General features: G+C 43.0%; 1 protein-coding gene across 5 annotated transcripts in view; it reads right to left on the bottom strand.

Moving 5' to 3' along the window:
* Window positions 1-1,478: 1,478 nt before the first annotated feature.
* Window positions 1,479-23,163, bottom strand: part of LOC147603754 (Metallo-hydrolase/oxidoreductase superfamily protein) — a 128,004-nt gene continuing 106,319 nt past the window's right edge. For 2 of the 5 annotated variants that reach the window (XM_086795910.1, XM_086795911.1), the window contains 5 exons: window positions 19,735-19,811; window positions 19,592-19,655; window positions 13,964-14,014; window positions 2,259-2,307; window positions 1,479-1,999 (listed from right to left, as the gene is read on the bottom strand). In XM_086795910.1, the coding sequence (XP_086652036.1) occupies window positions 1,881-1,999; window positions 2,259-2,307; window positions 13,964-14,014; window positions 19,592-19,655; window positions 19,735-19,811 (360 nt within the window). In that variant the 3' untranslated portion in view covers window positions 1,479-1,880. The other 3 variants (XM_086795914.1, XM_086795912.1, XM_086795913.1) reach the window with 3 other exon arrangements.

The raw sequence follows: 23,163 nt of genomic DNA, 5'->3' as shown, positions 1-23,163 counted from the left end.
CCTCTTGATTTTAGGTACTTAGAGAACATTTAAGGAGTGATCTCGTCTTATAACTCGTGTTTTGCAATGCATTTCACCTTGCACCTTGCCTTGCATATCACTTCATGGCTTGCATCATGCCTCATGACTTACCTTGCCCCTCACCCCATACCTTGTCTCCTGTCTTGCCTTGTGCCTTTTGACTTGCCTATATAATGTGTTCCACATACTTTACTTTCTTTGCAAAGAAATCACATTTGGATTCCTTTGCAAAGAGAGAGAGATCTCCCTCAACTAATTGAAACATTGTTAACCATTTTGTTAGGTTAACACGGTTTTACCCGCCCGATCTATCGTAAGGCGCTTTGCTATCTTACCCGCTTGAATGAACACCTACCTTTTTTTGTAAGATGATGCTAGAACATGTAAGACGGTCTTACTATTACCTAAATATCAAATAGGAAAAGTCCAAGGACTTTGTGTACATACTTGCTTAAGACTAGTAAAAGTGACCTTACCGTTTTTAAGTTTGACCAACCACTTGTATATAAGTCAATTTCGACAATAAGCAATACACGTGGTAAAGGTACACTGCCTTTATTTCGGACCATTATTGACCCTCATAAGGGAATTAGATTGAGTTTTGTTTAGAAAGACTAGGAAGAATGAGAGTTGAACTTCTTGAAAGAAAAGTGACTTGTTTGGTAACGAATGTTGGACTCCTTGGAAACAAAGGTTGGCAATGTTTCTGAAGACATAAATGTAAAAACACACACATTAAAATTGTACCGCATTCATAATTCATCAAGCCATTGTTCTCAAGCCCTTAATTGCCTGCCAAATCTGGGACAGCTTCCAAACTGGAGCCTTAGCATAATCATCACCATTCCCGAGTAATCTTATATTAATTTTAGCAGCCTACAAATGTGTAAAGCACTTGGTAACTCAATGTCCATAGGTAGCTCACGGCAAAGGTGTATGCTGTTACCTTTGGTAGGGACCTATTAACTGGACAATTGGGAATAATGAATGACTGTCCAGTAAAATGTTCATCAACCCATGAATTACTTTTTCTATGTTCATGAAGAATGACATATATAGGTGTCACAGACATCTTGACTGCACAATACAACGGATCTGCTTTGCCAATCAATGGCATTCCATCCAGAGTCTGACATTTCTAGTAGTCAGTGGAGTGATGAAGTAGATTTAACTGTCTTCAAACAAAATCATGCCTCATTAGAAATAGATCCCTAAAACAATCTTCAACACGTCCATTTGCGATCTGAGTGGGACATGCACAGACATTTGGTCTGAATCTCCATGAGAAGATCATTTCAGCTTGGTTAAACACAATTATCACCTTACAATGCATGGGCATAGGCCACAGCCAACCTAATCGCTTCAAAAAGACCACATTCTGGTGTACACATACAAGACTTAAATCCACAATTTTCCAGAAAGATAGGCACTGTCAAAAATAGGTGTTTCCAACATGCTTTAACTGCAAAAAATTCATGGTTGTTTTACCAAGGTCTGAAGAACTACAAGCAGTTTTCGGCCTTAAGCCTGATGAAGCCTCTGAATGACAAACCAAGAATCACTTTGTGTACAAGAGAAGCAATCAGCTTGTATGGAAATTATGAATGACCTTAAGGTCGTGTGACCAGCTATGACAAACAATCTTAAGAGGGTATCAAAGTCGTTAAAAAGCACTAAAATGTAGTGTCCCATGCTTTCCAGCTTCTAAGAATCCATCCACATTCCTTCTGCAACACAACGAAAGGGCATGTACTCTCTTGCTTTATGACAGACTACACAGCACTTGGAAGAGGCGCTTGTATGAAGTCATGTAGGAGTATACCCTCAACTTTCACAAAGATAAAAATCAGTGTCTTGATTTACAGATCAATGGGTATTTGCAAACCATCATAGCTTAACTGAACATCTAGACCTTCAGAAGTTAGAATTTCTGCAAGCTGCCTGTTTATGCTGTCATGATCCATAGTATGCATCATTCCTGTGAATGTACAGAGACATACGAACAAAAACCTGAAGATGACTCCATGAACAGTGGAACTTCCTTAGGGTCTTTATGGACGGAACCCCTGCCCCTGAAAAGGGGAGATCCCACCCACCTGTCCCTCAAGAGCAGGAAATCACCCTTGTCTAACCCATCTGATGGTGGTTGGGGGGTGGGGGGGATCTGTCTGTAAAGCCGCTAGATTAAGCACTCATTTCCGATTGAAAAAGATGGCAGAACATCTTGTTTTGCTAACCTGTAAATAATGTCCGTTTTGGTCGAATTTTGCGAACTTCTTCTAAAGCCTATTAACAAATCATTTGCACACCCTTCAGCCTCAACAAGATTCTCGACAAATATAGCATGTCACTATGTCCAGCTAGCAGCTTAATTTCCTATCTGCATGCACCCGCGCACACAAACACACACGCACACATATACACTTTTTTTTTTTTGTAAAAGGCAATGTTCTATTGCTTCACTGTACAAAGAAAGAAGTCCTCAAAGAAGAGGTAAACTTCTTAAAGAGCAATCACAGAAGCTAAAAGCACTAAAAAAACAAAGCAAACTGGCCATCATCAATCTGATCCAGGTGGATGGAATCAAACAAAGACTGACCCGAGGATTGACGAAAGTAGGGATAGCGTTCAATCCTTACAGAATGAAAACCAACTGATTTCTTGCATGACACACACACACACACACACAAACACCTTTTTTTGAAACCACTGCTTCATTAAGGATTGTATGGTACATTCATAGCTGTCCTAAGTTGGGACAGCTACTACTCATATATCAGAAACATTGGAAAAACACTTCCAGCATTTGAGAGGAAAGATCTCCGAGATCAAAAGAATCTCGGAGTGAAAGGTAAAGAGGCCTCCTAAAAAAAGGAAAGCATATAATCTCCTCATGGCTGAAAATGAGCCGACTTCATGCATGGTAGATCATCCACAAAGCCCATTATTTGGTCCAAGAAAGGAAAAGAGTGTAATCTGGCAAGGGTGAAGAAAGGCGGCCAAACATCCAGAAGAATTACCCAAAGTTGTTGGGAAATCACAATCTCAAGTACCCTGACAGTCTGTCCAAGAGAGCACGAGAAGAGATGCATCCCCATAACAAATAAATGTATGTCGCACCCACAATGCATCTCGAAAAGAAAAGTCTATGTTTGAGAGGTAATTTTCTTTTCCAAACTGCAGTCAGAGAGGCCTTCCACCATCGAAGAGGTTTGTTTACATGTCACAACTGATTTGCATGTGTTTGTAACCAAGGAGGAGGAAGCAAAATTTTATAGGCTCTAGCTGTCGTGAGGTGATGGAAAGAAAAAGGAGAGTAACCTGGAAGTTGCCCATCAAATTTCCAATCTCTTAATCTTTCCTCATCCTCAAGTGGAGGCACCGGCTGAAAATCTTGCAATATAGAACTTATTCCATGCCATACATGCCTGTGATGCATACCCAGATTATATCTTCTGACAACCTGTGGTGGCAAGGAGAATGCATTGCCTTGATCATCAACAACATCATCAACTAAAGCGTACACAAAAGTTGGAGAGGAAGTATGTAATGCAGCCAAAGAATGTTGAAAAGCCTACTCCAATGAATACTTTCTTTTCGCACGGAATTGCCTCTATCTGGAGGTCTGCCTGACCAAAAAAGATGACAAAGAAGCATTTGCCAGTCATGTATAAGCTTAGTGGAATAAGGGCAGCTCATAATCTTGCTTGAGAGACACTTTCCATCGGATATGATATCCAAGATGCCGCACAATCTGATGTGGAGGCAATATGAAACTTGGCCAAAGAACGGAATGCCAGTCACATTCTTTAAGAGGCAATAGCTTGGACTGAGTAAAATTAACTTTCAATCCAACAGCCAGTCCAAATAGCTTCAAAGCATCCATGATCGCATTGATATCATGTTGTGTGTTTCTAGGAAAAAAGGAATCATCTACATCGCTTGACTAACAAATTGGCTAACTCCTGTAATGTCAATACCCTGTAGCTTCCCTTTTGCAATCAAATTATCCATATACAAGAGCAATGGATGAGTGGCTATCACATAAAGCAAGGCACTCAATGGACATCCCTATCTCACAGATCGTCCAAGCTTCCATGGAGCAGAGAGTTCATTTCATTGGGCTCTGCCTTCCTCATACAACCAGTATATGAAATTCCTCATTTTTGGACCAAAACCCATTTTGTCCATCACTTGAGCTATGAATTGCCATTGCACACTGTCAAAAGCCTTTTCGATATCTATTTGCATGATGAGTACATCCTGATTCGTATATTTAGCATATTCAATGCCTATATAGGCATTTGCAATATTATCCATGATTTGTCGTCTAGGCACAAAACCATATTAAGCAAGGTGCAGCCATCATGAAGGACATCTTTCAATCTATTGACTAGCATTTTGGCAACTAGCTTGTAAATAACAGGCATAAGAGTGATAGGTCTCCAATCTGTCAATTTATCACATAGCTGTTTTTTGGGGAGCAAACGCACTAGCCCTTGTTTCCAAGAAGTTGGCAACACACCAGAGTGCCAACAAATATTAATCATATAAAGCACTTCATTTTTAAGTAAATCCCAATACTCAAGAAAGAACTCTACTGTCAAGCCATCCTAACCAGGAGATTTCCATTTCCCTAAACCACGTAAGGCATCATGCAACTCTTCCTCTATAAAAGACACTTCCATTTCCAATGCTTTCCGAGGTGTAACAATTTGGTTAACCTACTGCAAAAGAACATGATGCGCCTGCAAGGTTTGCTGCGATGGCTATGTAGCGGCAACAAAAAGGTAGTAAAATGGTCCAATACTTCTGTCTCTAGCTGATGTTTATTTTGAGTCCACTGCCCATTGTCCTTTTTGAGTCTATGAATGGACTGACTCTACCTGGAAGCATGTAGATTGTTAAAGGTGGCCTTTGAAGAACAACCTTCATCCTTGAGAGATTTTTGTCTTGCCCTAATTTGCCATTTTTGAAGCTTCCTGGCATCATTGCGTTTCAGGTAATTTTGGGCTCTAGAAGATCATCTTGCTCTTGAGTATCTAGTGTCCTGTACTCCGTCAGTAATTGTATTATTGATTTTGCAATCAATACATTTTGCCTTTCCATGCCCATATACCATTTCCCATATTTTCGAATGACATCTTGAAGTCTGATTGCAAATCTGTACCACACCAGATCTACATCTTTCTGCATGTGAAGCTTTATAGACTGAATTTCAGCCTCCACCAAAACTTTGAATTGTTGATGTGTCAGGTAACTGTTATTAACTATAAGAAGTTTCTTGTGAGGCAAACGTACATCATGCATAGCCATGCCAAAACACAAAGTCATCCATAAAGGGAAATGATGCAAAGTTTGCATAGAGAAATCTATGGACATAGTGCAAGTAAAGCCATCAAACCGATCTGCATTTAGCATATACCATCGATCCAATCTGGCCCAATAGTCATTTACTGCATTGTGATGAAAGGTATATCCTTTTTGGGTAGGCATTAGATGCTTCCATAAATCACACGCTTTCATGCTTTGAAGTACATTTTGCCATGTCCTTTTCTAAGAAGCAATCATGTGTGATCTGTGAGAGCTATTGTCTTCATAGTCTAGTGAATTATTGAAATGATCACACAAAAAAGCATTTGTGACCCATGGATAAGCTCGTAAAATTGATGCCACATTTGAATGTTTGCAAAGCATATACAGTAGCAAACTCAAATATTTCACCATTTACCATACATTGAATGATCATCCATCTGCCTTGAGGGTCATAATAGGCCAATTGAGGCTGTAGCTCATGCCTAACCAAAATGGCAGCACCAGAAAAAGCACGATTACCAGCATAGAAGATACGAAAATGAGCAAAGCAACCTTCCCTCCCAACAAAAATAATGTTGGTTGTGTTCTTGTAAGCAAACTATGTGCAGCTGAGTTCTATGTATGTAAGCCCAAATTAGCCTCCATTTATTTATTTGATATGGGCCTTGTACATTATACGTCAAACATCTAAGTGGTATATACATATTTACATGTTTTGTGGTGGGAGAAACTCTTAAGTTTACACCAGCATGGCTGCCTGACTCCCGGAATAGCCATGCTCAACATTAACCACAGCATCTGAATCACTGGCATTTCCAAGGTTATGTGCAACATTTGCAAGGAGCAATGATTGGGTTTGCTCATATAACGGATCAGCTCTCACAACTGTTGTGACCCAAGTCGACCTACCCCTGTAACATCATTAGTTATTTCATTAGTGTGATGTCCATTAGTCGAGGCAACCTCCATCCAATTGCGCGAGACAACAGGTCTCGATCTTATTGTTTTCTTGGGAGTCTGCCAAGCATTTGTATCTTGCTTTTCTTTCTCCTTAGGTTTAGGCACAAGAGAATTAGTGGATGCAACTTTCATTTTGCCTTTGTCCATGTTAACATGAGACCCGTTGTACATTTTTTCCCTTTTTGGGGTTGCATCGTTCCCCTTGGAGTGTTCTCATTTGATTGCATTGCAGCAGTTGGTGGTTGCAATAGCATAGTCGGACACTCTGATTGCATATGACCGAATTTGCCACAAGTGAAGCAAGAGCCAGTAAATCTTCCCCATTTAGGTTTAAAGAAGATATCTTGGGAGGGCATGCCAATCATCTCCACATCAAAAGCAACATCTAGTGGGGTGGGTTTATCAATATCCCACAATATGCAAAACCTATTGACATTTCCATTTGTGCATGGGGGGCATACAACTTTACCCAATGCTTCTGTAAAAAATGGTAATGCATAAAGCGGGAGGTCAACTACCTCCACCTATACAGGGCACTTGTGCCTTATGAGACTCTGATAATCCGTAGTTGGAAGACAAGGGTAAACATGCACTAGTTGCCGACCATAAAACAAAGGCGATTTTTCCAGTAGTGTTTGTTTGTATTGCGGATCTGTGAATATCACTTCAAAAATGCCACGGTCAACTATATGCACACTAGCTACAAAACAACCTCCAAGAAACGCTTTAAGCCATTGTGCAACATCTGCTGGGTCTGGCAATTTCGCAAGGAAAAAAAGGACTACAACCTTTTGAGCTAGATTCATTTTAGGATTAGGCATTACATGTCCAAGGATTTTGACACGGAATTGAGGTGTAGGAGTCTCCCAAATTTTTTTGATTTCAGTAAAGTCTTCATGGAGAGAATCTACAAACGGCTGCAAATCAGGATTTTCAGTGTAAATGGCAAGCATCTGAATCTCCAATGAGAACTTGTCTCCTCTTTATATCATGATGCTTGAAAGTTTGTATTGAATCTATAACTGAGAGATTGTACAAAAAAAGGGGGAAAATCCCAAACACACACAGACACACATAGATAGAGAGCTAGGGAGAAGAGACACAGGGCAATTAGAAAATACAACAGACACAAACAAAAAACGAGAGGATGAGCGGAATGAGGGGTGAAGAGAAAAAACCCTTGCAACAAAGTTGAGGCAGGGGAAGCCAGCAGGCGGTAGAACCGGACTGGAAACAACTCTTGGGTAGAGTTCAACGGCAGAAAATAGGAAGAAAGAAGCAACCCCCAGCAACCCCCCCCCCCCCCCCCCCCCCCCCCCACACACACACACACACACAGGGTGAGACAAGCAGAGAAAGAGCACGGGCTGGACGTGAGGTAGGAGAGCACGTAACCCTAGCACGAGAGGCTGTCTGCAACGTTTTTTTTTTGGGGGGGGGCGCAGGGGGGGAGGGGGGGGGGGCAGTGAGGGGTTCAAGAACCCGTATCCAGGAGTCATGAAGGGGAGATGATGGGGTCACAGCTCAAGCCTCCTCATTCTATCCATTACCTGTGCTATAGAATTACATTGACCAGTATCAAAGGCTTTCGCTGTGTCCACCTGCATAATGAGGACATCCCAGTGCGCGAATTTGCTTATTCTATGCCAATATAAGCATTGGCTATATTGTCCATAATTTGCCTTCTTGGGACGAAACCATACTGATTTGGATGAAGACCAGCATGCAATATACCTTTGATTATATCCACAAGCATCTTAGTGACAAGCTTGTACACAACAGGCATAAGAGAGATGGGACGCCAATCCATTAAACCTTCAAAAAGCTGTTTTTTGAGCAGCAATTTAAGAGAGCCTTCTTTCCAGGAGAATGGCAGTTGTCCAATAGACCAACAATAATTAACCATCAAGAGGATGGGTTGTTTTAGAACATCCCAAAATGCGTGAAAGAACAACACCGTAAAGCCATCCCATCCTGGGGATTTCCATTTACCCAAATTTTTGAGAGTAACATCCAATTATTCCTCAGTAAAAGACTATAGGGTTGAACATACTACAAGAGTTCATGGCGTGCAAGTAATACTTCCTCAAAAGGGGACTGAGGGGCAATAAACATGTCTGCAAAATAGTGATGACAAACATTTGCAAGTTGTTCTTTGTTACATGTCCAAGATCCATTAGATAATTTCACTCTTGCAATAGAGTGTTTTTATCTGGCTGTGTACAGAATTTTGAAAAAAGATTTGGAAGAACAGCCTTTATCAAGAAGGGGCTTTTGTCAAGCTCAAGTTTGCCACTTGTTTAACTTGTGAGCATCATTTTGGTCAAGGCAATGTTTGGCTTGTGTCATATTCCAATGCTCATCGGCTGTCAAAGGTCAGAATTGGCTAGTTTCAGTGTATTCTTGCACAACTAATTTCACATGAGCCACTTGCAACCTAGTTTCCCCCATGTGCCATCTACCATAATCCTGAATAACAGCCTCCATGCGCATCACAAAACTATACCTAGAGGAATCCAAATCCTCTCTCATGTGGAGCATAAGAGGATGGACAGCAGCATGTACCATCTGTATAAAGTGAGCATGCGATAGATAACTGCTATTTAGCATCAACAACCTTTTGTCATGCAGAGCATGGTCATGAATGGACATACCAAAATATAAACCAAGCCATACAGGTGCACGATCTGAAAGCCTCAATGTATAATCAATCCACATTTTGCCAACCGAGCCCAATAGTCTGTCAGTGCATTATGATGAAAAGTAAAGCCCAACTGTTGAGGCATGAGATGTGTCCAGAGATCGCATGCATCCAAAGGAGTGAGGTTTGATCCCACATTTGTTTGTCAAAGCACATCATATGACAAATTATTAGTGTAAGCAGGTTAATTGTTAAAATCCCCTGGAATAATATTTGATAGCCATAGATATGTTTGAAAAGATTGCGACAATGTAGCCCTGGTCGATGAAGTTTGCGAGGCATAAACACTTGCAAATTCATACAGCTCATCAGAAATCATACATTGCACAACAATTCATCTACCATTGGGATCATTGTATGCCAAATGACGTTGAATTCATGTCTAACCATGATAAGAGTACCAGAAAAGGCTTGCTTCCCCGCATAAAAGATGTGATAACCAGAGAAAAACCCCATGTCTACCAGGCATGCTGATTATGCTCTTGCAAACAAACTATATGTGGCTGCATAATATTTACATAGAACCTAAAAAGTCTCCACTTATTTGCTTCACATAGACTTGCACATTATATGTAAAGCGTTTGACAGGTGTATACATATGTACGAGTGTAAAAAAAACACGTTACCCTTCAACTTGCATGGCTGCCTAGCTCCCTGTATCACTATGCAATGCATAAAGTGGAATATCATCGTGAACATTGCTCACATGTAAAAGATTGCCAGAGCCAACAGATACATCAGGATTTGACATTGTGGAGAAACAAGTGTTTACCCCTCACAATTGCAGCCCACATTCTACCCACACTTGTAATAGGCACCCTAGAAGTTTGCCCCGTTGTGGAGGTTCCTTCAGTCCAATTACGAGACACTACACGTCTTCGTCTAAGAGGGACAATTTTCTTGGGTGTTTGCCATGCATTTGGCTCCTGTTTTTCCTTTTCTTTCCCTTTTGTAACAGGAGGGCTTGCCAGGCCAATTTTTACTTTTTCATTATCTAGTGTGACATTTGGGGCCTGCACCACATTTTTCCCCTTCTATTGCTGCACGGGTATAAGAGGAACAACCTCTAAAAAAGGTGGCATTGCCGCTACCGGCGGCAATATTGGTAGCAAAAGAACCAATGGACATTCCGACACCATGTGCCCAAACTTTCTGCAAGAGAACCAGGAGCCAACAAAAATTCCCCATTTGAGCTTGAAGAAAGCTTCCTGTATCTGAAGTTCAGGTAGCTCAACATCCAAGGCCACTCGGGAAGGAGTTGGTTTATCTGTATCCCAAAGGATGCAAAATTTATTGACACTTCCAGAAGACCCGGGAGGGCGGCAAACTACTTTGCCCAACAATTCTACCAGACAAGGTAAAGCAGGGCACATATAAATAGGAAGCTCAGCAACTTCCACCCACACACGACATCTATGTTTGATGAAGCTTTGATAATCCTCTGTAGGCGACCATGGGTATACATGCACATCTGCTACCCCCCCCCCCCCCCCCCCCCCCCCCCCCCCAAAAAAAAGAGGCAACTTTTCCAATAACTAGAACCTCATAGAAGCCTCGGGCAGCAGAGTAGCAGCACTCAACAAAGCATCCTCCAAGTATTGCTTAAAGCCACTACTCAACATCAACAGCTGTAGGCATCTTTCTTGGAAAAAAAAGGATCATAACTCTCTATGAGAATTTCATTACAAGGTCTAATACTACCTGGCCAGGAACCCGCAAACGAAATTCACAGACAGGTTCATCCCAAGCTTTCTTGATCTCAACAAAACCTTCTTCAAGGGTGTAACAAAAATTTTGTAGATCGGGATTGGAGCAACGCGAGGAGAGCAATTCAGATCGTTGAGAGTCTCCTCCGGTGTTTCTTCACTTGTACTTAACAAAGGGATCTTTGCGCTTGTACACTTCTGTAGGAGAAGCCATTTGAGAGAAACAGCAAGTACGACCAAGAAGAAGTAGGCTTCAACAAAGACAAGGCAAAGAAAGGGACACAAAACAACCACACAGTAGTAAGAGCAGAGGATAGCGAGCAGAATCAAGAGACTATGAGCAGATGCAAGGGCAGCAAGTGCAGTCAACAGCAATAGATACAAGCAACACACTTTTTTTTAGTGAAACCACTAATTTTAACTAACTTAATGTAGAACTGCTACCACCCAGAGTGGATGGAAGCTAGAAACAATGGGGAAACACTTCTAAGATATGCAGAGTAATGTCTCTTATATGATAGGCAAAGAATGCCTTAAAAATGCATACGTATCTAAGGGGGCATGCATGAAGGTCTGATGATTCCTATCATGCCAGATAGTCCAGAAGGCAGTAAATCTGACCCAAGGAAAAGAAAGGGGCATATGCGTCCAGCGATGAGGGGAACTTCCCAAAGAGCCAAAATTGCTTCAAGAAACGTTTCGATGGGAAACGAATCTACAGGCATGCCGACAATACCACAATGAATTGCTTGGTAACCGAACACTGCCATAATAGGTGTGAAACAATCTCATTGCAGCAGGAGCAGCGCACACAGTGCAACGATGCAATACATCGTTTTGCCAATGTCATCCCCACCGGTAACACCCCGAGCAGACATCTGCACATGAAAACTTTTTGCTTCAAAGGAAGACCATTCTTCCATATACAACGTAGGCACCGAGTCCACCATCTGAGAGGTTTATCAAGTCTCCAAAGCTGATTGGCATGTTGCTTTATCCATGGTGGGGAAATCAATAGCCTATAGGCCTTTGCTGCTGTTATTTCCTTCATAGGAATGGCGGTGTAACCAGTCTCTTGCCGATCTAGTTCCAACCATCCAGACGATTCTGCATCTTTAGCATGGGGGCAGGTAGGAAGGGTTGAAGCAACTCTCGCAGTCCATGCCAAATTGGCCGGGCATGCATACCCAAACCATAGCGCCTATTGGCCAACGGAAAAGACAAAAAAAAACCATCAGGTTGTATAACATCCTGCACATGTTTGGCTGCTTTACAAGTAAGAAAGTATGCTTTTTTGGGTTCAGCGACTGCAAGGGACGTTTGAAACATACGACCCCAATGCACACTTTCCAACACCATGTTGTTGCCCTCCTGAGGAGGTCTCCCTGACCAACACATAAATTGCAAGATCTCTTGCCAGACGGTTGGAAAAAGGGCTGCCACGAATTGTACCTTTGAGACAGCCCATGATAAAGTCCCATATAGTGGTCCCCCAATTGTCAAATGCATCAGTCTGCACCTTGGTGCACATTTCAGCCAACATTTTCGTCCATGGTTGCATTTGGGCAGCAAAAGTATGGAGCATGGTATCTTTCCTCGCAATCACGTGATAGTGAATGTTCAGGATGTTGAGTCCTCCATGCATTTTAGGAGAGCATACCAGCTCAAATTTGAGAAGGCGGAGTGTTTTTTATCAGTGTGGGTTTTCCATAAACATTCCATAGCTTGTGACATAAAAGCATACAAATCCTTTTTGTTCCATGCTATAAGTGGTAAGTAAAACTGTATGTACACCATAATGATCGATTGAACAATTCTTAGGTGGACATGCAAAAGGCCATGTTGAGAGCTTCCAATAATCTAGCTTCTGTTGTATGTGATGCATCACCCATCAGGTTTCATCTTTGAGAGAAACAGACCAGCCTATGGGATAGCCCCAATGTCATATGATTTGTCTTGGTAGCACAATATTCCCTGGCCACAAAATGTCATGCCAATCCTTATCATTCAAAGGCAAGAGCTTTGACTTGTGAAAATTAATTTCCAGCCCAGAACCTAATCCATACAAATCCAAAGCATCCATAATGGATTGCAGGTCCGACTCAGTATTGCAAGGGAAGAAACAAGAGTTATCTGCATATGCTTGAGGGACAAAATGCTTTCCATCCAGTAGCTGCAGCCCATGCAAACGGCCCACAGCAGTGAGTTTATACAAGCGACACACACGCATGCACGCACACAAGGCTGTACACAGCAAAAAGAAGCAGGCAGCAAGTGCTGGAACAGAGAGGAAAAAACAACAGAAAAGGAGAGGGTGCAGATCGCAGGCAAGGGTTGCCTCAGATGCGCGTCAGAAATGCAACAGACTTGCAACAGAAGCGCGTCAGATCTGTGCCAGAGGAGATGCGTCACAAGCGTCAACAACATAGATGAGGGACACATGCACACACACACACACACATATATATACACACACACGTGTAGATAAATATATATTTACACACACATATGTATACATGTGTAGATATATATGTACACATAAATACACACACGCGCAAGCATGCACCCACACTTTTTTTTTTGTAAAACCACACTTTCTATTTCTTTATTGTATAAAGAGAAGAGCCCTCAAGATGAGGGCACTTCTTATATAATGTACAACTAAAAGCAGTGGAAAAACAAGTCTATATGCAAATGGTCTAGCTGCTACTGTAGCTGAACACAGTCATAAAGATTGATTGAAGTAGTAATACTTGTCAATCTAAGACAACTCGAAAACCAGTTGATTGTGACCAATCTAGATTGTCCAAAGTGCCCAAAATCTTGTCCATGCAAAGAAAGGAGCTTTGTCTGTCAAGTTCCTTCCCAATCTAGTTCCTTCCCAATCTACGAAAGATCCAAAAGTCTCGAAAAACATACGTGCAGAAATCTGGCAATTAAACACTCTAATAGGCGATGTAAGAACTTCTTGGTATCTGTGCAATTCCATAACATGTGGGGAATAGTTGGGAAATAGTCACATTCAAGCACGAGCACGCCAATAGGGAGTGCTCTTACGATACATCTGCATAGGAATAGTCTCTGTTTGAGGGGGAGTTTACTATTCCGAATTGCTTGCAAGTTTTGCTTCCACCATTTTTCTGTTTTGTAGCATGCATGCATGCGCGCGCGCATGCACGAACACACACACACACACACACACCACACACACACATATATATATATATACATAGAGAGAGAGAGAGAGTATTGCCATTACCTGAGGAAGACCAAAGTGGGTTGCACTCGATCGGTCTGGTCTCAAAGCATCCTGTATCAAGTACAACAAGATTTCTTGTTTGTTTTAAAATCTCACCTAATAATTCACTTATAGACAGAATATCAAAAACTGAGCATCTTTCCCACATTTTGCCTCTGGCATTAATAAAATACCTTTATTAAAGGTCCTTAATTAGTCAAAAAAGAGAAATGTCCACAGGAAGCGAACTACAAAAAACAACCCGAGGAGGAGCCTACTATGTACATCCCTCCTAAGAGGAGAGAAAAAAACAAGAGGGGGGGCTCGCTCTCCTGCTGGCTGCACTTGGAGGGAGGCTACATCCCCAGAGGGCCCGGAGGAAAAAGCCACACTCGGGGCCTATAGTGCCAAAACGGTCCATTATCCTCTCTAGTGAGGAAAGGGTGCACAGGAAGGCAGCCCAACACAATTGCATCTGCTCCGAGTCGCCTATGCGGTACTCCCAACATCCTCGGAGAGTGAGAATGATGTCTGGCCAAATGGAGCGAGGATCACTTCTGCCAGTGGGGTGGAGGTGCCATCAATGAACTCTCTACATCTCACTTGCCAAATAGCCAAGCTGTGATGCTGCTGGTGATCTCCCATCTCAAACAAACTGAGATCCCTGGGGTCCACTGTGTGACTGGGATTGTTAAAGCTGGGATGGCTGAAATGGGTGAGCTGGAGGGCAAGGCCGGTGCTATCCTCCTTGTAATGTAGAGTTGCTGTCACCAGCCTGGACATTTCCCAAGCTGAAAGGGGTCTGGTGGACTCCAGGATGTTTAAATATTTGGAAAGTACAAGCTTTGGAAATGGGGGATTATCCTAGAATACAAAGGACCACACTCCTAAAATTTAGGAGAGTTGCTATTTTTGGCCCGACTCCGATGGAAATTCTGTTCGCGTCATTACATCTGGAATTGAGCAGATACCAAGAGTTGGCAAAATGCCTATGACAGAATGTCTACCAGTTGGGATATTTTTAGAGATAAAGTTTATGGAAGAACCCATCTCTTAGATTGGGACATGTGGCAAGGAGGTGGACCAAAGTGAGACAAGTGGCCTGACATTTGTTAGAAAGTGGATCAAAGTGAGACAAGTGGCCTCACACTTGTCACTTCAGCTATTGTGTGGCTCTCCACTTGTCATCGTAGCCTTCTCTTGCCATTTTAGCTCATGGGAGGCCCAAATCTATAAATTGGAGCCCTCTCTCTTCATTAATGGAGGCTCTCTTGCTGCACACTAGCCTCTACCACCGTTACAGGCTGCCCTAATGATGGCTACTCTCTTTCTCTCTCTCTTGAAGGCTGCCCATGAAGAATACCGACTGTTGGGGACTGTTTTGGAGGCTTCCATCGCGAAGAAATACTGAAGGCAAGGGTATTTAATCATTTATTATGATTTCTAGCCATTGTACTTGTTGCACCAACATTTGTACTTGCTGTACTAGCCATCGTACCGGCTGTACCAGCCACCGTACCGACTGTACCAACCACTGTACCTGCTGTACTAGTCATTGTACCTGTTGTACCAACATTTGTACTTGCTGTACCTGTTGTACCAACCACCGCCAACTGTACCAACCATTGTACCTGCTGTACCGGCTGAATGGAGAGTTGTACTTGTTGTACCAGCTCTATTGCATGAAGACCCGTGGTTTTTGGGGAAGAATCAGTACCCACACGGAGGTATATGGATTATATTGTTGGCTCAGCATTTCTACAGCCTATGTTCCGGCTTGGTAGCCTTGTGTTGGGCTGTGTTATGGCATTTGTATATGGATAATCCGGCATCTCCCGTGGGGAGAGTAAGGCCCTCAAAGATTGTACATGATATTATTCTCCTTGGGTAATAAAATACTCCAAGGGGGGGGGGGGGGGGGGGGGGTCGGCCCATTCCGGCCTCTATGTGGTGTCACATGTGCAAGCTCCATTTTCAGCATTTGTGGATGTTTTGTCCAGCTTTATGTTTTATGCAAAGTGATGATGGATATGTGTTAAGGCTGTGGCCATGTTTAAATGTTTTAATATGCATTGATGGTATCAACAAGTGTGTCAAAGGCCCTAGTCCCCCGGGCACCCGCCGCGAGTTTCAGTTGCACCCTCCTCTGTAACCCAACGTATTGCACCCCATGTGATGAAACAGAGGGTGCTGGCTCAGATGTGGAAAGCCAGAGGATCCTCCACCAGAGTTGCTGCGCCTTTAGGCAGCCCCAAAGGCAATGGCACTGGGTCTCCTCGGGGGCACTGCAGCGGCTACACAAAGAGGGCCGGCCCGCGATGGCATGTGAGGTACCAACTGCAAGGCTGCAGTGTGACAAAATCCAGAGAAAGAGAGTAACCTTCCAAGGCGAAAGCAGTCCTAGAGTCAGTGCCAGTAGTCTGAAAGGAAATCTTGAAGTATGACTTGAGCCTGCCATTGTGCTATAACTGCCGGGGTACCATCTAGTGTTTGTAAGAGAATGCACCAGCCTAGGCTAACCGACTACTGGAAGAAGGGGATGCTTGGGGAAACCGGATGGTAGGTCTGGCCTTGCCAGTGCCGTTCTCTTGGATCCCACTAGAGGTGGATCAAGGGGCGGCTCTCTAAAAGCCAGCAATGCCAGGTCGGATCATTGGTGCCATCGGTGGTCGTGAAAGCTCATAATCCTCACCCACCGCTGGGGCAGTGAAGGACAATCCTCCTCCGTAAGGCCTGCACCTGGAAAGAGTAGTCCCTGATCCCCTACCACAAAGGGGAAAGGGGATTCAGAAGATTGCCAAAGGAACATCCTTTCGCGAGAATGAAGCAATTGGGACACAGATCCATGAGGTTGTGCTACTCTGGGGGGGGGTGGAGGGGGTGGGGGTGGGGGTGGGGGTGTGGGCGGATTCGATGTCGAGGTAAGGGTGGGCCCCCCCCCCCCCTAAGGCTAGCAAGCCTCTCCTGCTACACTGAGGGAGGGAGACTGTGAAAACAGAATCCACAGTCTGAGTAAGGCCGAAACTGATGCGACCCCAGGCGAGGTGGGTTGGCACATGCACCAAGAGGGTGGCCTGACGGAAGCTGAATGGGTGCGTTCCACATAAGAGGCTGCCGAAGGCACTTCTTGTCACACCCAGGCGGGGACAGGAAGAGGGAAAATCGAAGGGCCTTGCAAGAACAGAAGAGGCTGGGCGCAAACTTATCCTCAAAAGAGGTGCTAAGCCTGCTGATAGGGACCTTTGAGAAGATCCATCTGATGCTCGTGGACCAAGGACCACCCAGGGAGGAAGTGCGAACCTGAGAAGAAAATCCTTCCACGGTTCTCCGCCTGACAAGAAACCATGGACAATCAACTTGGCCAGAATGGCTCTGCGATGTGAAGCTCGATCGATGATGCCTAAACCCCCTTTTTGGGAGGGTTGGAGAATCACACGCCAAGCCACCTTGGCCCTAGCAGTGCACCCATCATCACCGAACTATGGGAAGTTACAGATACCCATAGGATCATACTGCTCATACCATATTGTTGAGACTATGAGACAAATCTGTATACAACAAGTCCATGTCATGAGTATCATGGAAAGAAAAACTGAATGAAAAGCTAATCATAGTCATATGCAGCTCACTATGCAATCACTGTCTAGCATGCTATAGATGTACAATCATGATAAGTGGTATACTGCTAATTCCACCCAGTGAAGATGGTGGGGTGTAGTACATCATACATGGGGCATGGGGCGAGGAGGACTCTCACATCTGTTGTGCCCTGGTGTAGCCTCTGACTCTCTCTTCCATAGCTCTGCGGTATTGTGCTTGGATCTGGGCAGACTGGGCCTAATGGAGTAGTGGTGGTTTGCGTCCACGTAGTCGCGGTCTCCTGGCAGCTCTGATCTCTAATGCTCTCTGAACTGTGAGCCCTCGTTGGGAGGTAGATGATACAAGGGGAGGGGGATGTGGCTCGCTGATAGACCTGAAAAAGCAGGCATCTCTGATCAGGATACTCCCATCACCCGGCTAAGTGGGCAAAAACCCTCTCTGAACAAGCAGTGGTATCTCCCTCTGATTTAATAATATACAAGGCATCTGCATATGTAATGCTGCTCTGACTCTACCTCTCTGTGGCATAATCTGCATACTCTGTCCTCTCTAGGGGTCCATGCTGCTCTCCCTACCTCAATCTCCAGAGTGTGAGAGGAAACTCTGATCTGGCCAATAGTCACCCTCATAGTGTGAGACATGTGTACATCCATGCAGCCTGGTCTTCTCACAAATCCATCTTCTATGAATCTAAGGAAATGATCTGTAGTACTGCATCTTGGTGGGAAGGGGACCTGACCAAGTCTCCCTGGTGTGCATCTGGATCAAATCCTGTCTCAGAACTCTATTCCTCTCCTCTCCAGAGAGTGTAAAGTATGGGGAGTCATCATCGTACTGGAAGGGCGGTAATCTATCCATGTCGAGCCCATGTGCTGAGAACCACTCATCTACTCCAGCATACCATGATGGGAGAGAGCTCAAATTTTTCAAAAGAAAGTTTGAATTTGTAAAAAAAAAAATTGCTTTTCTGGTTCATTTGTTGTGCACACGTTCAATTAGCTTTTGCAGGTTCATAGCCATGCAGGAGATTTTGCTCCAAATTTTGGAAACAGTTTGCTGGGCTCCATTTTCTTCAAAAACACAAATAAAAAGATAATCCTTGGATAAATGTGTGGGAGTGGTTTCCACCTCAGTCCCGTCCCCACCCCCTAAACACAGCTCAATGCACTTTTGTATTTGCTGAAATTATCATAAATTGATTCTTTTGTTTCAATGTACAATTTACATTGGGAACCCCCAATGCATTAACCTAGTGATTAGAGCTCTTAATTCCGGCTCAAATCCTAATAGGGACGCCTTACCAGCTTTCTAAGGAAAATTCATGTCAACTAACATGTGTACCATGCACACAGACATGGTGGTCTTGCCACACCCACACACTAGACATCACGGATGGATGTTCGGTACCTCCACTTTCATCTGCAGCAGCAACAGGTGATCCAGCTCCTAAAGCTTGGATCAGGGACTTCACCACCCTTAGATGTCAAATAACATAATTCATAACTGGCCCACAGTTCTAAGAACTATGCACGTTGTTCACTCCAACCAGGCTAGAAGGCTAGCCGCTCACTTGTGGGGCTTGCCCACTACCTTAGCTAACAAAAGTTTTGAAAGGTAATAACTCCTTGAGCTTGGAGGGTGCCTACAGAACACGTGCATTCCAAGGGTATAAACACCTTCCCTGTGAACCTCATCTCTGAACAAACTTATGAAGTTTTTTCATTAGCATACCCCTTGATAAGTCTATTTCCGCAAATTTTCCCACTAATAAAACCCCTCTTTTTGAACCCATATGGTAGGCTTACATGTCCTTGTTGAACCCATGGTACTCGTGTGCATACTCATGTCTTTCTGTTTGAAGGGTAAAAGACGTTATTGGAAGAAAAATTAAGAATGCAAGCTTCCAACATGATGTCATAAGAATAATCTAAAGCATAACCAATAACCACTACCATAAGTTGTCCCAAAGCTATCAGTAGCCAATACATCTGCGACGCGTCTACTCAAAGGCAAGTTGTTTCTTTGCTAGTTCAAGAAGTTGATTCTCACCAATATAAGCAGTTCACAATCTTCTAGCAGCGGGTACGTCTCATCTGGAATCTCACTGACATCACTGCAACAAAAAATCAGTAACCACATTAACAGTCCAGTCAAACTGTGTGGTACTACATGTTAATGTTTTAGCTGCATACCTTATGTAGCAGATATTACCAAACCGAAAACCAAGGGACCGATAGCCTGGTCCATGCCAAACTGGCAAGGGTATAATCTGAAACCAAACCAGCACATTAAGAAACCGGCTTTCTCCAAGTTGTGGACTTCGTTGTTGCAACACACCTCAATTTGTTTATCATGACAAAAGAGAAAAAAAGAACCTAAGATTTCTTACATTTATCATACATAACGTAATCATTACAACAAGTAACCAAAACCTTGATCAATTCTAAAGTTAATTGTAGGAAAGTACTTTACCTTATAGTATGTACTCTTATCTTTTTATAGTACATACTCTTATCTTTTTAATTATATGGTTGTAGAGAAGACAAGAAGTTAAAAGAAAATTCAGCCATCCATCTCTCTTGTGTCTTGCTCTCTCATGTGTGTGTGTGTGTCTTTTGCTTACAAGGAACTCAAGCTCTCTCTCCCCGAGCTCTGGTTTGTCGGAGAGCTAAGGAGGCAAGCAAGAGGCAAGAACAAAGCAAGTAAGGAAGCGGTACAGGGGTAAGAGCATCAACATCTCTTCCCCTTCTTGTTTAGGTACAACACCCCCTAGGTAGGTCTGGGAGATATACATTTGCAATTGATGAGCTATTTTTGCACGCTTGGAGATGCCTATAAAGTACGCAGTACAAAGTACTATGTTTTGCACCCAAAATCGCGTTTTGGGTGCATTGCGGTCTCCATTCGGTCTCTGCAAGGTGTTTTTGGCAATTCTGGAAGGTTTTGGTTGAGAACTGTTTCTGCTCAAAATCTGATTACAACAATGCAAGTGCAACAATACATTTTGGGAGTGCAGACAGTGTTTGCATATGTATTGCTGATCTTGGGTGTATGCATAGTGGCACCCAGTTCGCGCACCACCCACGAGGTATGGTTCGATACGGTCGATACGTACAGTTCAGTACGGTACGGTGGAGGTACGGTCGACTAGGATTTGACCGTTTTTTTTCCTTCTTTTTTCTCACCATTTTTTGAGGCTGTTTTTTGATCTTTTTCTCACTCACGAGTGCTCATTGCTCAAGTCTATCCTCTCCCTTGAGCTCTCCTTCAAAGCTCAAGCCTCTCTCCCCTCTCTCAATCATCTCCCTCTTTCTCCACCGTATTTTTTTATTTTTAAGTATTTTTTAAATGGACTGTACCTCCACCGTATTTTTATTTTCAAAATTTAGCGGTGCATTCCAACACCGTATTTGAACGTACCATACCGAATCGAACTTTTCGTACCTGACAACTATGGGTGTATGTACATGTACTCTAGTCACATTTGGTGACATACAAGTTATGTTGAAGTATCGTTGCGACAGTCATAGAAGATACTGCTATGTTACAGGTTGCATACATAAATTATGCGTTTGCAGGATTCTGGTTGCTATAGGCAAACATGTTTGACGGAATCAATCAGATTGTCAGTGAGAAGCTGGATAAGAACAACTTCTATGCTTGGAAGTTCAGAATGACCAATTTCCTGATGGGTAAATGATTTTGGGACTATGTCAAAGGAGACAATGAGGAGCCTCCAAAGTTGCCTGAAGAGAATGTCACTCCAACAGATATAAAGGCATTCAAGGACTGGAATCAGGATGCAAGAAAAGTCATCTAATGGCTTTCAATCAGTGTCACAGACACAATGATAGGACACATACACAATGCCAACACTCTAGCAGTTACATGGCAGAACCTAGTGCAGATGTTTCACACCAATACTAAGGCAAGGAAACTACAGTTAAAATAAGAGCAGCATATTATGGAGAAGAAATGCATGCCTATCAATGAGTATGCTTTAAAGATTAACGGCATTGTTGAATCCCTTGGGTCTATCAATGTATTGGTGGAAGATGATGATTTAGTGAGCGTTTATCTAAATGGGCTTGGCAAAGAGTACAAGCCATTCAAGACCTCCATTGCAGTTAAGGAGAATGTTCCAAATTTTCGAGACTTAGTGTCTGCTGATCATAGAAGAAAAGTCTCTTGGTAAGGAGTCTTCTTTATAAAGCAAGAACACATCAGAATAGGCCTTCTACTCCAATTCACATAGAGTCAGAGGTAGAGATCGTGGTCAAGACCAAGGTGGTGGCTAGTCTTCTTTACAAAGCAAGAACACATCAGAACAAGCCTTCTACTCCAATTCACGTAGAGTCAAAGGTAAAGATCGTGGTCAAGGCCAAGGTGGTGGCTGACGTGAAAACCAAAATTAAGAACAACAACAATCCAATGATTGACAACAGGAGCAACAATTATACCCTGTGAAAGAGGCCAGTCTAGAGGTAGGGGGAGCCAAAGGAGCTGAGATGGTTGGCAAAGAAATAAAAGTGCAAATAGCATAGAGTGCTATTGTTGTGGCAAACTAGGACACATGGCAAAGGACCACTTTAAAAAACACAATGACATTAAAAGTGGAAAGTTGCAGCAAGAAGGCAACTATGCATCATCTAGTAAACAGGGTGGTGAGACAAACGTGAGCAGTTGTTTGTGATGTAGCACATGCTCAGTTCCACAACACAACAGGAGATGTGTGAGGATCTAAAGATATATGGTATGTGGATTTTGGCGCCTCTAACCACATGACCAGTCATAGTGAATGGTTTAGAGGCATGCAGGTAAAAATAGAAAAACCAAGTTATGTAAAAACAAGCGATGATATTGCACATCCCATTGCGCATGTTAGTAAAGTGCCATTGTCTATGCAAGATGGCAAAATGCAGTTGTGAAAGACTTCAAAAATCAGTGTCGCTTGATTGTAAAGGGTAATAGAAATGATAGGATGCTTACTTTGGATATGAACATGTCTGAGGGAAAGACAGCCATGTTTGGATATGGAACAGGTATCATTGCAGATATTGACATATGGCACAAGCGCATTAGTCATGTGAATATACAGCAGCTAAAGCCTATGCAACCAAAAAATATTGTTGTAGATTTGCCAAAGTTTAAGGTTGATGGTATGCGTAAAGTATATGAAGCATATCCGCTTAGTAAGCAAGCCGAACATGCTTTCCCACATGAAAAAGCATGTCAGTGCAAGGCCATTAGATGTTATACATTCACATGTGTGGGAACCAACCAAGATTGCAACGATTGTAGGATGCAGGTATTGTGTTACATTCATTGATGATCTCCGAAAGTAAGTAAACACCTCACTTTTCTCCTTCATGAGATAAACCCACACTTTCCTAGTGTGGGTTTATCTCATGAAGGAGAAAAGTGAGGTGTTTACTTACTTTCGGAGATTTAAAGTCTTGGTCGAGAAGGAAAAAGACGTACAAAAGAAAATACCTGAGATCAGATGGTGAGGGAGAGTATTTCTACAATGAGTTCAGTGATTTCTTGAGAAAGCAAGGAATCAAGAGACAGTTTACATGCAAGTACACAGAATGGTGTTGCCAAAAGAAAAAATAGGCACA

Source organism: Cibotium barometz, chromosome 63, assembly GCF_041138505.1.
Source record: "Cibotium barometz isolate CiBa-2024 chromosome 63, ASM4113850v1, whole genome shotgun sequence".
In the NCBI taxonomy this organism is placed as follows: domain Eukaryota; kingdom Viridiplantae; phylum Streptophyta; class Polypodiopsida; order Cyatheales; family Cibotiaceae; genus Cibotium; species Cibotium barometz.
This window is presented reverse-complemented; position numbering and strand designations above follow the sequence as displayed.